Raw genomic sequence first — 15,222 nt, forward strand, 5'->3', positions numbered from 1 at the left:
TGTCTCTTGGTAGTCATTTTGTGTCTCTTGGTAGTCATTTTGTGTCTCTTGTAGTCATTTTATGTCTCTTGGTAGTCATTTTATGTCTTTTGGTAGTCATTTTATGTCTCTTTGTAGTCATTTTATGTCTCTTGGTGGTCATTTTATGTCTCTTGGTGGTCATTTTGTGTCTCTTGGTGGTCATTTTGTGTCTCTTGGTGGTCATTTTGTGTCTCTTTGTAGTCATTTTGTGTCTGGTGCTCTTTTCATAGTTGTTTCTTTTTGTAGCTGTTCTGGGTCTCTTTGTTGCTGCTTTGTATCTCTTTGTGATAATTTTGTGTCTCCTCATAGTTGCTTTGTGTCTTTTTGTGGTCATTTGGGGTCTCTTTGTAGCTGCTTTGGGTCTCCTTGTAGCTGTCTTGTCTAAGGATTATTTCAGGTGAAATGTATTTGGGGTGTGGCGGAAGCCACAGGCACAGATATGAAAAACCCTTGGGGGGGGGGAGGGAGATAAACTGTATAGAGGGACACCACTACAGGTAAGTTATTACGTAGTAAGTAATTATGCTACGTGGTATGCTTGAACTGATCATTTATGTATGCTTGAACTGATCATTTAAATAAGATATTTAGATATTATATCAAACATTCCCCAGTGACGGTGGGGTCGTGGTGGCGAGAAGTGTCCTTAGGGAGAAACGCTGCCGAGACTCACCCTGCGTCCCTGCTCCACGGAGCGGTAGGCGTGGCGGTACAGGCAGGAGAAAATGGCGCCGGGGGGCATCATTTCGCTAGTCTCGTTCCAGCCGTGAGTGTGGCAGAGCCGGGCAGCATCGCCCTGACATTTCTTATACAAGATGGGATCCAACCTGGGCAACAACACACAGTGTAACCATTTAGTATTCATTAAAATACATTGTCCATCAGTACACATAAATACAGTACCACCTAGTTTCTAATCTCACATTTATTGGCGTTTCACAAGACTTTTCTTTTATGTTTTGCTTCCATAAGTCTCAACTACAAAGCAACTTTCTTTTTTAGCAAAGGTCCGTAAAAATAAAGCTGTAGGTTTTTTTTTTTTTATCCTGTGAAGGAGGAGGATTAGCAGGACTTACTTCCAGTCTCTGGCGATAAAGTACTGCAGCTCCAGAAGCCTGTGTTCACAGTCCTCAACCATCTTCTCCGTGTACAGATGCTCCATCAGACAGGACAGGATCCTGCAGGATCAGCAACACAATAACAACTTTATTATTATTATTCATCACATGCGTACAGTACAATATAGGGAAATTCAATCTTTGCATCTAACCCGCTCGCTACTTTTGTTTCGTTTTTGCATTTGGTCTGTGGTGTTCAGACTCTGTCGCATTCAGGAAGTGTTTTCTTTTAGAGCAGATACAATACAAAGAGGAGTTCATATACTGTATGTATCTGACTGCATGAATTAGTTGATGAAAACCATGTGCAGTAATATATAATAATATTGAGGAGGTGAAGAGACCAGTGAAGATTCACACCCCTATCATATACTCTAAGGCAGAGATCTTCAACAGGGGGTCCGGGACCCATAGGGGGTCCCCAGAGTTACTGGAGGGGGGCCCCCAAATGATTGTTAAATTATTGTATTTTTTTTTAAAGTTTAAAAAAAATGAAAATGGCTTAACATTAGTCCAACATATTATTACCAAATATAAAACTGCCTATTTGTGAGAAAAAATAAAAACATTGATGATAGGCTTACTGGCCTATAGGTAAGGTAGTCACTAAGGTAGCCATCCACAAATACAGTTCATCTTAAGGATTCACTTTGCCACATGTTTAATATTAAAACATAATTTATGAAATCATGCCAACAATCATTTTTTAATAGCTTAGTATTATGCCAGAAATTACCGAAAATAAGGGGATGATGATAGATGGATGGTTGGATATATTATAAATACTATGCAGAATTACAAGAGAAACAAATGTGTGTCAGTAGCCTTGCTTTGCCAGACCTTCCTCCACAGCGCTGCAGAGGAGGGTCTGGCTAGACCACACAGCATTCTGGGATTGGTGAAAAAACATGCTCTGGTTTATTGGCATTTCTTTAAACCAATCACAATCGTTTTGGGCGGCCCAAACACTGGATGGAGCCACGGTGCCTCTGCAAAATGGCCTCGGGGAAGGAACTTATTTTGGTGGAACGTGTGTACGTTCAAAAGTAGTTTGAAACAGAAAACTCAGATTGGACAGATAGTCTACGCCAACACAAAAAAAGAGGAAGGAAACGGACATCTGGGCGGAAAGAGGGACCTCGGGCGGAATTCCGACATCACCGGAGCAATCCCGAAAGTGGAATGTCGTCGATAGAGACTACAGTGTCAGAGACACGAGGACTCACATGGGGTCTCCGCTGCGGATGTGTTTGCAGGCAGTCTGGATGACGGACTCGCAGGGCCCGTTGGGCTGATACGGTCGATGCGTATCGGTCTGGTCGGGCTTCCTGAGATTAACATGGAGTATAATTGAGGTATGTGATGATGTAGGGGTATAGTGAAGGGTATGTGATGATGTAGGGGGTATGGTGAAGGGATGTGATGATGTGGGGGTATGGTGAAGGGTATGTGATGATGTGGGGGTATAGTGAAAGGGTATCTGATGATGTGGGGGGTATGGTGAAGGGTATGTGATGATGTGGGGGTATGGTGAAGGGTATGTGATGATGTGGGGGTATGGTGAAGGGTATGTGATGATGTGGGGGTATGGTAAAGGTATGTGATGATGTGGGGGTATGGTGAAGGGTATGTGATGATGTGGGGGTATGGTGAAGGGTATGTGATGATGTGGGGGTATGGTGAAGGGTATGTGATGATGTGGGGGTATGGTGAAGGGTATGTGATGATGTGGGGGTATGGTTGAAGGGTATGTGATGATGGGGGGTATGGTGAGGGATGTGATGATGTGGGGGTATGATGAAGGGTATGTGATGATGTGGGGGTATGGTGAAGGGTATGTGATGATGGGGGTATGGTGAAGGGTATGTGATGATGTGGGGGTATTGGAAAGGGTATGTGATGATGTGGGGGTATGGTGAAGGGTATGTGATGATGTGGGGGTATGGTGAAGGGTATGTGATGATAAGGGGGTATGGTGAAGGGTATGTGATGATGAGGGGGTATGGTGAAGGGTATGTGATGATGTGGGGGTATGGTGAAGGGTATGTGATGATGTGGGGGTATGGTGAAGGGTATGTGATGATGTGGGGGTATGGTGAAGGGTATGTGTGATGTGGGGGTATGGTGAAGGGTATGTGATGATGAGGGGGGTATGGTGAAGGGTATGTGATGATGGGGGGTATGGTGAAGGGTATGTGATGATGTGGGGGTATGGAGAAGGGTATGTGATGATGTGGGGGTATGGTGAAGGGTATGTGATGATGTGGGGGGGGGGGCTATTTTAATTCCAAAGGCCAAGGGAACTTTATCAGGATGCATAGTATTCTGGATCCATGAAATAACTGGCCTTTAAAAATAAACCTCTGCCTGCCTCTATGGGAATCTAACATTGGGGTGGACTGACTTATGCCCCGTGTATTTTAAGGAAGAACATTTCTTTATTTACGATACATTATTCATTCACAAAGAAAATTGGATTTTTCCAAATTTTTTTAATTAAGGCATTAAGATCAATCTCCAGAAAATGTTTATATTATATATTTCTTTCTTTTTTTTTATGCACATTAATCAACATTTCTGTAAATGTGCCAGTGTTTGCCAGACGGCTAATTTTCAACTGTAGCCCTAGTCACCTTGTTGGAGGAAATCACAATATCGGTATCGACGCATTTGGTCAAGAATATCGTGATATCCGATTTTCTCCATACCCCCCGGCCCTACCTACAGTTAATACAAATGTCGACTTACCGCCTTCTGGCAGTCTTTGTCGATGGTGCCCATGTCTTCTCTGCCGACCCTCATCAGGCAGTGCAGCGTCCGTCCTTTGCGGTGCAGACCGGAGCAGTGGCCCTCGATCTCGCTGCGACAGTGCAGCACGATCTCCGGACTCAGAGAGAAATCCTCCATCAGCATCCGCCTGTAGTCCATCATCTCGCCCTGACACTCGCCACTGACCACACGGCCTGGGACACACACACGGTATGAAACACTCAAACAACTTCAAATCATTAGTAGCTCCATGGACTTCTGCAAGTTGTGTTCAATGAAATATTGTGTGTGTTATTATGTCATTTTCTTAAGGTTTCTCGAAACGATGCAGACTGAATTGTAGGCAGGGCTGCACGATAGGAGGAAAATACGCAGTGTGCACTAACGTTGAATGTTGCGATAAAGATATTACTTGCGATAAACACAAATCAAAGTGTAGTCAGTTCTGCTGCTTTCAGTGTTCCAATAAAATACAAATTGAAGTTGAAAAAAATGAAAAGAAACCATATTCAACATTCTTTTATTGAACATAGCATTGAATATAAAATTGGCATCACTTAAAAAAAAGTAAGTGCAGTTCTCTATTTTGATTTTCTTTCAAGAGGCGGTTTTTTTTTACTATATAAGCTGTGTGTTTGTGTTATTACATTATCTGGGTCACATAACAGTGATATACAACCAAAAGATGTATCCTGGAATTCATTCAAAACTAAATAAATATTTTTGAGTTAACCTGGCTGATTAGACCTCTTCCCAGGACTGTGTGGGTGCATATAGACTGATTGGGCGGAACAAATGACAGCTTTACCATTCTTACTGGTAGAAAAGATTTGTGACCTCATAAATTCCCATCTAATCTCTGGCCCACCTCGACTTAAAAAGGTGCTCTATGAGTTCCTGCATGGTTTCGGCGCGATTTCATTTTTTGTCTCAAATGGTAGGCATCTCTCCTTGCTCCGCTAGCTGCCTGCCCCCTGAACACACCGTGAAGAAGCCCGGTCTCTGGAGACAACACAGTGGTCGTAAACGTCAAACAAACACTAAGGGCACAGGCTGTGCACCAAAATACAACAAACCACGTGCCAGCCAATCACCGACAAGATGGTTGGGGGAGGGGGTGGGGGTTAGTGACAGTTAGGGAGGGGTGAGCTTGCTCTGTTTGGTTTGGAAATTAATTGAAACGTCAACAGAAGTGACGTCATGCAGGCACTCATAGGGCACCTTTAAGAAGAGGTCTAATCAGCCAGATCAACTGAAATCAGTGATCATGAATCAAAGAGCCTTTCATGTACCTCCATCCCCAGCCTCCATGTTTCATCACCAGTCAAGGGAAATGGAAGCCATGTTTGTATGTGTGGGGAGTGTGTGTCTGTCTGTGTGTCTGTGTGTATGTGTGTGCATGTGTGTGTCTGTGCCTGTGTGTGTGTGTGTGCATGTGTGTGTCTGTGCCTGTGTGTGTGTGTGTGTGTGTGTGTGTGTGTGTGTGTGTGTGTGTGTGGTCAGACTTCAGAGGCTTTAAATTTGACTGAAAGTGACGATTATAACTTTTATCGGAATTATTTCTGAGACCGTTAATTGTACAGCAAAATTGGGAATTTGCTTTTTTGTGATTGTTGCGGGCAAAAATCCTTGATTATGCGGCACGTTTTCTTAAAAAAATTATGGAATGGAAGAGCGATGGAATATGCGGGATATTTATGCAATTTTATGCAATGAAATTGCAGGAATTTGCAAAAATTGCGGTTTGATGAAATGCAAAATTTTTCAACTTTCTGCTAAGATATATGTGACTTTTTTGCAACGAAAATGCGGGGATTAAGAAATCATGCAAGCCCCGGCAATTTGTGCGGTGAAAGTGCGCGTATTTGAAAAAATGCGGCCCCCGCATAAATATGCTGACTTTGGCGGATTATGCGTTGAATTATGCGATCGCATAAATCGCGTTTTTCTGGAGGGATGAGAGTGATCGACAGACCGGAGGAACGTGGGAGGCGGAGCCGCTTACCTCTGTGTACCGCCGACTCCAGACAGAGCAGCAGGTAGGACAGGCGCGCCTCTCGGGCACGGGGCATGTTGCTGTCGGCGCTGCAGTGGTGCTTCCTCAGGTCCGACTTGCAGGCTTTGGCCAGCGAGTAGCTCACCTTGTAGTCCTGGGCGATCAGCTTCTGCCGGGTGGTCAGAGCTTCGCGGCACTGAGGACACACGGCCGCCCGTCAGCATCACAGAACAGGTTCAATTCAAACAGGTGTTTTTTTTTTCTTTTAAGCCTGGTTTCTACTCCGAAGTAGGGTTGGGGGAAAAAAATCGATACAGCATAGTATCGCGATATTTTTCGTGGCAATACTGTATCGATACACAGACGCCAAGTATCGATCTTTTATGATATATGTGTTGGTCAGTTTGTCTGCTTGACAATCACATTTTGCAGCAATAAAATTGAAGTGAGATCAACAAACAGAGACATGTATCTTTTTAGATAAAACAGGTGTTGACAAAGTTTCCTTTTGGGACATCATTTTAAATTGGGAAAAATCTGAAGTTGGAAAAAAAGGTAATACATTGCAATATATCGCAGAATATTGCAATAGGTTTAAAATCGCAATAATATCGTATCTTGACATAAGTATCGGGATGATATCGTATCGTGAGGCCTCTGGTGATTCCCACCCCTACTCCGAAGTGGCAGAAATTTTAGGGTTGCAACGCGTCAGTAAATTTCTGGACATTTTTCCAAAGGGAAGTTAAGCTCTTTCATTTTTTTTTTGTTTCCTCCAATACTTTTATAGATGTCAATTAGGGCTGCAAGTAATGATCGTTTCCTCATCGATAAAACCGTCAACCTAGCTTGGTCAGGTCAATGATATCAACATGTACGTTCTCCAAAGTGAGTTCACTTTAACTTAATCTCTGAAAAGTGAACCCAAAAGCTGCCGCAAGTTCATGGTAAATCACATTTGTTGAAATACACCTATCTGGGTTTTTGTAGTTTTATGTATAAATCAATTGAATGTTGGTGAAAAACATGGAAAAGTGTTTCTCCGAAGCCTAAGATGACGTCCTCAAATTTTTAAATAAAAAAAAAAAAAATGTATTGATTATCAAAATAGTTGGCATTAACTATTCAATTAACATTTGCAGCTCTAATGTCAAAATAGTGAACTTATTTGTGCTGAAAATACACATTCAGAAGTGACACTAGGTCTCATAGTATGTTCTGTTTAAAAGTTTGGGTTGCAAAGGGTCTGTAAAGTTCAGGGAAATCTTCCAATGGAGGTTAAGTTTGGTGAAATTTGGAGAAAAAATAGAAATCAAAATTTGTGAATTGTCAATTCATTTTTATATATAAAATTCGTACCCTTTTGGGGGGGGGCAGTCAAAGGAGAGGATACGGAGACATGAGAGGAACATTATTCTTTGGAGAGAAGTCTTTTATTTTGGAGGGGGGTTATAGGGAATGTTTTGTTGTTGTTGAACAAAATTCAATAAAGTTCTATACAACTACATTGTTGGGTTTTTTCATTTCTCTTTTAGCAGGGTTTACAGGTATGTCTGCTGATGCTAAAAGGTTTGCGTCTATCTGCATATGACATGATATGCCCGAGCAGATACTCCCTGTAGTTTCATTTTGAATCACGTTATTCGCGTGGAAACTTTCTAACTTGAATATTCCCAGAATTCTGCAACCACGGGTAATTCAACTGAAAAGGTGAAACTATTATTATAGACTAATTACATGCAAAGCGAGATATTTCAAGCCTTTATTTGTTATAATTTTGATGATTATGGCTTACAGCGTATGAAAACTCCAAATTCAAAATCTCATAAAATTTGAATATTACATGAAATCATTAAAAAAAGGATTTTAGATACAGAAATGTCAGCCCCTCTGAAAAATATAAATCACGCTTATGCCCTTTGCATGAATTACTGCCTCATTGCGGCATGGCATGGATGCCATCAGCCTGTGGGCCTTCTGAGGTGTTATATGGAAGACCAGGATGCTTCAGTGGCGGCCTTTTTACTTTCGGCAGTGTGGGCAGGTGCCAAGTCCTGCTGGAAAATGAAGTCAGCATCTCCATAAAGCTTGTCTGCTGAAGGAAGCATGAAATGCTCTAAAATGTCCTGGTAGACGGATGCGTTGACTCTGGACTTAATAAAGCACAGTGGACCAAAACCAGCAGATGACACGGCTCCCCAAATCAACACAGACGGTGGAAACTTCACACTGGACTTCAAGCACCTTGGATTGTGTGCCTCTCCATTCTTCCTCCAAACTCTGGGACCTTGGTTTTCAAGTGAGATGCAAAATGTGCTCTCATCAGAAAAGAGGACTTTGGGACCACTGAGCAACAGTACAGTTCTTTTCTTCTTCAGCCCAGGTAAGACGCTTCCATAGGCTGCCGCACCCCCTTGAAATATCTCGCTTTGCATGTAATGAGTCTATAATAATATATTAGTTTCACCTTTTAAGTTGAGTTACTGAAATAAATCAACATTTGCACGATATTCTAATTATCCTAGTTTAAGTTTGAGTACTCTTAAAGATCTGGCAGAGATTGTTGATTTTGAATTAATAAGCAAACAAATACAACTCCCAGATTCACAGACCGATAACTACTGGCTTTTGTGGTTAGTGCACTTCTTTCGGTTTGTTTCCCATTCACACAGACAGGGCTGTGTATTAACACCGGATGTTTTTTCAGCACACAGAAAATAGAGCGCCAGGTGACAGTGAGAAGGTATTCGCTGAATTTGAAAAGTAGTGTATTGGATTTACATCACTAACTGTACCTTTAAGGATTATTCTGCACAATTACTAACATGAGAATTTAAAATGAAAGCAGCGCTTCGGCTCGTTGAACTCACCCTCTCAGACATCGCCTCCTCGAACTTGTGATTGAAGAGACATTTGTAGACCCGTCCCTCTCCGGCCAGCGTCTGAAGAAAAAAAAAAAAAAAAAAAAGCCAAAACAAAAGTCCATCAACAGCCGAAAGATTCCTTCATACTGTAAAACGTAGAAATATCTTATATCTCATTTCAATATTTCATAAGCCAAACAATCAGAATCAAAAAATATTATTTTGCATAGTTGCTTCGCTTGTTCATTATGTTCCCCAGTGTGTAACATCCTTTACTGAGTCAAACAAACTCAGTAAAAAAATTCAAGGAAGAAATCTAAAAAACAAAAACAAATATCGATTCACATTCAAATCACGATTCAAGTTCTACCGATTCAAAATCAATTCATAGAATTCCAAAAATCAATTCATATTTTTACCTTTTTTTTTTTTAAATTTACTAAATTATTAAATTAATTTAATTACATTAATTACTAAAACAAACATTTTAGTAAAAAAATTAATTATGAAATTACATTAATTACTAAAACAGACATTTTAGTAAAAAAATTAATTATTAAATTAATTACATTAGTTACTAAAACAAACATTTTAGTAAAAAAAATAATTATTAAATGAATTACATTAGTTACTAAAACAAACATTTTAGTTAAAAAACTAATTATTAAATTAATTACATTATTTACTAAAACAAACATTTTAGTAAAAAAATTCAAGGAAGAAATCTAGGGGTGTGAAAAAAAAAATTCAAAATCAATTTATAGAATTCCAAAAATCAATTCATATTTTGACCTTTTTTTTTTTTAAATAAATTGTAGGTCTACTGCCAACACGGTCTCCCGGCAGTTCGTGAAATGGTCACGTTATTTTTAATCTATTGATACGTGTTCTAGGGGTACTTTGGAGCACTGCAGGGGGTACGTGAGAATTTTTTTAAAATACGTTAATTTAAAAATATCAGTCATGCATAATTCCCTGAACAAATTATACTATAATAACAGTCAATTAATTTAGTAATGTTTTTTAAACATTTGAAGTAGCATTTAAATGTTTTTCAGTTATAAAGTTGTTTAGTCAATCAGACAGGGGTGGTGCAGTGCTGTAATGTACCTCTTTGTACAGGCTTTTTTTTCTCCCAAAAAAATGCTTTGCGCTGGTCAGGGGGTACTTGGCACAGAGAATATTTCACAGGGGGTACATTATTGAAAAAAGTTTGAGAACCACTGCTCTAGATGACTTAATAGAAGACGTCTCACAGCCCGGTGGAGATGTGCATAAGATCGTTAAACCGAGTCCTCACGTTTTCACAGAAGCGCTCGCGGTCCTCTCGGCAGGCGAAGTACAGGTATCGGTCCAGGTGGAAGTCGTCCGAGGAGAGTTCGGCCACTCTCATGATGGACTTCTTACAGTCGTCCTTGATGGGGTGCGCTCCCGGCTGCTCCTCGGCCTCCCGCACCAAGCCTTTCTCCAGACAGGCGATCACCTCGCCCTGCGAGTGGATGTCCTGCACGGAGAGCACAAAGAGATCACAGTTACCGCGGGAACAGGGAGGTGTCCTAGTCCTTCAGCTCAGATTCCTTTTCGGAACAGCAGTTTAACTTCAATCAATCAGAGTTTTGGGTTTTAATTGTGGTGGAGCCCAGGAAGGATGGGGTCAGCCCTATGTTCCCACAGCCCAATGGTCCCACAGCCCAATGGTCCCACAGCCCAATGGTCCCACAGCCCTATGGTCCCACAGCCCTATGGTCCCACATTTCTAAGAATTTATTTTTCACTGAAAATTAGGCCCAATGGTCCCACAGCCCAATGGTCCCACAGCCCTAAGGTCCCACAGCCCTAAGGTCCCACAGCTCCATGGTCCCACAGCCCTATGGTCCCACAGCCCTATGGTCCCACATTTCTAAGAATTTCTTTTTGGGCCCTTTTAGGCCCTATGTTCCCAGAGTTAGGGTTAGTTACCAGATTAGGCTAAAAGCTACATTCCATCTGTAGTCCATTGCTACTGGATAATAGGTTGGGTGTAATTGGCAACCAAATTGGGAGAAAGGGGGATCAAATCTTTTACAAATGTATGAAAAAGGAAATGTGGGAACATAGGGCCTAATTTTGAAAAAGAAATCTTTGAAATGTGGGAATATAGGACCTAATTTTCAGTGAAAAAATGTTTTTCTTAAAAATGTGGGAACATAGGCACGCTCCTGGAAGAATGGGGATCCCACTTATCTAAACTAAACCTTGCAAATGTTTCTATTAAATGAAATTGTTAAGTCGAATGAAAGAGCGCTCCTTCCCTGTTTTCTGCTAAGGAATTCCATCAACAACACGCTCTTCAAAATCTTTTCCTTATCCAGCTACAAGTGAAGGCTTTTGATGTTAAATCCAAAACACTTCTCTTACACACTTCACTTCATTTTTTAAAAACACACGCCCAAACGTTCTCAATTTGAAAGTAAAGACAGTGTAGTTTGTAGCATCACTAATCCCACATAGAGTGAGGCTTCCTTTTCACTCCATAAATCATGTTGTCAGAGGACGTCTTGCATTTCTTCGGTGCGGTACGAGACGAGTAAACGCGCTCCGTCTAATCTCCACTCTGAGCAGCTCCGGCACACTGGAAATGAGCCGCCGTGACAAATCCCTGATAATGAAACCAACTCTGCTCCCGCTGACAAATAAATAATTTGCTCAGAGTTCTAATTGTGCCAACGTGATGTCCCATAATAACCGCGTGTCTAACTGGCTTATGAGGTTTAGCTTGGCTAGGCGGGAGAACACGATGGCTGACTCGCTCTGCTGGCTGACAAACTGCTGTCAAAGTTGTCTCTCGTTCCAGCTGAGTCACACTTTGAACACAGTTACTGTTAGTTTTTTTTCTTCAGACTGAGTGAAAGAGACCCACCACAAAATCAGGCAACTATGTGAACGCTACAAATGACTTCCACAGGTTGCTTTGCCGAGATTCAACCAACTCAACATTTAACTAGTTCATGACAAAAACAGAGGACTTATTTTACCTACTAACCATGTACCATGGACCACTGTCCTCCATCATTCATGCACTTTTTTTGCACACCCTTATTCCATTATCTCGGTCATGCCCCATTGCATATTTACACAGTTGCACACCTTCACCTGCACTGCTATCTTATCGGTTTACACTCTTTTGCACTATTCCATCTGCCCTGGCATGCTCAACTGTTATTCTTCCTACCATTGTTGTCATACAATTTTGGCACATCTACTGATCTACCGCACAAATTAGACCACAATTTGGACTAATTCTATATTAACTCTTTACTACATTTCAACATTTATATCAGGAGTGTCAAACTCAACTTCACCAAGGGCCACACTGGAAAATAAGAATCACATCAAGGGCCAGACATGTTTAGTTTATTGATAGGCTTTTATTTAATCGAAAAAGTAAAATATATTTGACTGTATTATTGCATGTGTCGTATAGTCTTCTCACTTACAGTTTGGTTGACATAAAGTCCTAAAGAAGTCAGGAAAAGGTTCCTCAGCCATCATAGACAAAAAGTGCCCAAAAACATTGGAAAAGAGTGACAAAAATGTTGGAAAAAGTGGCAAAAACGTCAGAAAAAGTGACAAAAAGTAGGTAGGCCAAAATGTATTGTGAACCTAAATTGATATGCGTGCCGGATCATAATCTGCAAGGGGCAGATTTTGGTCCGCGGCCTTGAGTTTGACACGTGTGATTTATATAGACTGTTTATTCATGTATATTGTGTTATTACCATATCACTTTCGCATACCCATCGACTTACTTATACCTCACTTTCCGGCGGCTTTGTAATGCCTACTTAATCTGTATTTTATGCAGCCTATTGTATTTGGTATTTTTGTACTGTATTGAATGTAAAACTGTATGTTGTCCTGCACACTTATGCTTTATTCTTGGCCAGGTCGCTGTTGCAAATGAGAATCTGTTCTCAACAGCCTACCTGGTTAAATAAAGGTTAAATAAAAATAAAAAAACCATAAAGAATTACAGAATGTCTGTTAACATAGTAACTGTGTTTCGTAGCCTAAATCTGCAGAATATAAAACTATTTTTTACTTTCAAAAGCTACAAAGATTAAAATCGATTAGATATATTACTGTATTACTATTTTGATAACCCATTGATAGGTTTCAGTCATTTTTTTATGAAAAACGTCTGATGTCAGCTTGTTAAATGTGAATATTGTTCTAGTTTCTTCTCTCCTCTGTGACAGTAAACTGAATATCTTTCAGTTGGGGACAAAACAAGACATGCGAGGACGTCATCTTGGGCTTTTGGGAAACACTGATCCACATTTTTCACCCTTTTCTGACATTTTAGAGACCAAACATTTACATAATCATTAGTGGCTGCCCTATTACTTTTCTTAATAAAGCAATGAAACCAGGATTCAATGAGAACAGAATGGAGTCAAACCTGAACAGCAACAAACCCTGATTAGTGTGAAACTTAACTGGAGTTTTTAAATCTTTAAAACACCAGACTTTTATTTTGTTGAGTTTTTGCGTCTCACCTTCTCCCCGGTGCTGATGCTGCCGCAGCGCAGCGCGTTGATGTCCTCGCGACACTGGTCCATGAAGCCGCAGATCAGCCGGTAGTCGCTGAAGACGATGGTGGTCATCTTGGTGATGTACTGGTTGCACTGGTAGTCGCTGATGTTGCCACGGTGCTCCACCAGGCAGGACACCAGGTAGCCCTTGCCCAGCTCCTCCGCGGCGCATTCTTTAATCTGAGGGAGGGGCGCAGACAGCTTCATCAGCTCCGCACGACAACTCAGAGCACTTTGAATATCCTTGTTGTTTAACTCATTAAATATTTGTTTCTGTGCAAATAACCCTCTCTCATTAAAAACTATCTGAAGCGGGCGCCCGGATAGCTCAGTTGGTAGAGCGGGCGCCCGTATATAGAGGTTCAGTCCTCAACGCAGCGGGCCCCGGTTCGGCTACAAACTGCGGCCCTTTGCTGCAGGTCGTTCCCCCTCTCTCTCCCCTTTCACGTCTTCAGCTGTCCTGTCAGAAATAAAGGCCGAAAATGCCCCAAAAATAATCTTAAAAGCTACGTGTAGTTCCTGCATGTCTCTACGACGTGAGACAGCCAATCACCAGCATTGTTAGATCTTGGTAGAAGCGTGCTGCATGCTGATTGGCTCACTGACTTTATATATAATAAAGTGGGAATTTTGAACTAAAAGAACTGTAAATTTTATTTTAGGATTTTTATTCTCGTATTAATTGTTATACTGAACTAGGATTTTTATTTATGCATCTTATATGGTATTAAATTTGTATTCGTTAATATTTTTATTCTTATTTTAATCCCTATTTTGCTCTGTTTTTTAATATTTGATGTTTTGTGTTAAGCACTTTACTTGTGCTGAAATGTGAAATGTGCAAGTATATGAGCAGGCGCACATATACTTGGAGGTTTATGCCTCAACACAGATGAACAGATTAATAAAAAAAACTGGTGGGTTTGTGAGCGTAAAGCAGCTTCTGGAAGCCTTGTGTGCTTCTGAGGCTTTTAAAAAAAAAATAAAAATAAACTACAGCTTTGATGGCTGATACAGGAACTTCAAACAGATCCTAAAGATTAGGACTTCCTGTATATTAGAACATGGTGTGCAGTAGAAATGTGTGCCCTTTATTCCCCTTGTGAGATGGTTAGTGGTGGCGCCGTTTGAAAAGAAATGTCATAAACAGTTTGCCAGATTGGATGTCTATACTAGAAAATGGGGAAAGTACCTGAACTTTCTGGAGCTGGCTCCTAAGAAGCTTTGTGCTGGGGGCATGTATGATGAGCTTATGGTGATGTCATTCATACATATGTTTATTAGGTTATTGTCTATTTTGTTCCCATTTTGTTAAACGGTCTTGAATTACTGTGTCATCTTTTGTCATCTTTTCTTGAGATTTTTTGTTCACAAAAAAAAAAAAAAAAAATTCGAGAAGGTAAGCTTTAGAGGTTTGGGTTTCAGCGACTGACCTCAGAGATGGTGGTCTTGCAGACCTCCACGGCTACGGACTCAAACTTTGGGTCGGTGGTCAAGTTCAACTTGTAGTTCCATAGCAGCTGGAGGAGAGAGAAGGTGCATAAAAACATCTGGATTAGAAAGACACACACACACACACACACACACACACACACACACACACACACACACACACACACACACACACACACACACACACACACACACACACACACACACACACACACACACAACAACACACACACACACACACACACACACACACACCACTAATTTGATTCCTTTTAAAGACAAATCAACATTTGTATTTCTTAAATTGCATACAATAACAGTGCACTGTATGTAGTTGTTTGAATTTAACAAAGCTTATTTTAGTTATTGAGTCACTCAAGATTCTCAAGGAACCGTTTTACACTAAACACATTTTCACTTTTCATGTG

At 40.8% G+C, this 15,222-nt stretch overlaps 1 protein-coding gene across 1 annotated transcript in view; it reads right to left on the reverse strand.

Annotated features, from left to right (window-relative positions):
* Nucleotides 1-15,222, reverse strand: part of LOC120564005 (Golgi apparatus protein 1-like) — a 54,192-nt gene that overhangs the window by 19,342 nt on the left and 19,628 nt on the right. The window contains exons 3-11 of the mRNA XM_039808575.1: nt 14,776-14,862; nt 13,307-13,522; nt 10,069-10,272; nt 8,775-8,846; nt 5,914-6,100; nt 3,874-4,102; nt 2,366-2,467; nt 1,098-1,199; nt 695-848 (exon numbers count right to left, since the gene is read on the reverse strand). Coding sequence (XP_039664509.1) covers nt 695-848; nt 1,098-1,199; nt 2,366-2,467; nt 3,874-4,102; nt 5,914-6,100; nt 8,775-8,846; nt 10,069-10,272; nt 13,307-13,522; nt 14,776-14,862 — 1,353 coding nt within the window. The remainder of the gene's footprint in view (nt 1-694; nt 849-1,097; nt 1,200-2,365; nt 2,468-3,873; nt 4,103-5,913; nt 6,101-8,774; nt 8,847-10,068; nt 10,273-13,306; nt 13,523-14,775; nt 14,863-15,222) is intronic.

This window comes from Perca fluviatilis, chromosome 8 (genome assembly GCF_010015445.1).
Source record: "Perca fluviatilis chromosome 8, GENO_Pfluv_1.0, whole genome shotgun sequence".
NCBI lineage: Eukaryota > Metazoa > Chordata > Actinopteri > Perciformes > Percidae > Perca > Perca fluviatilis.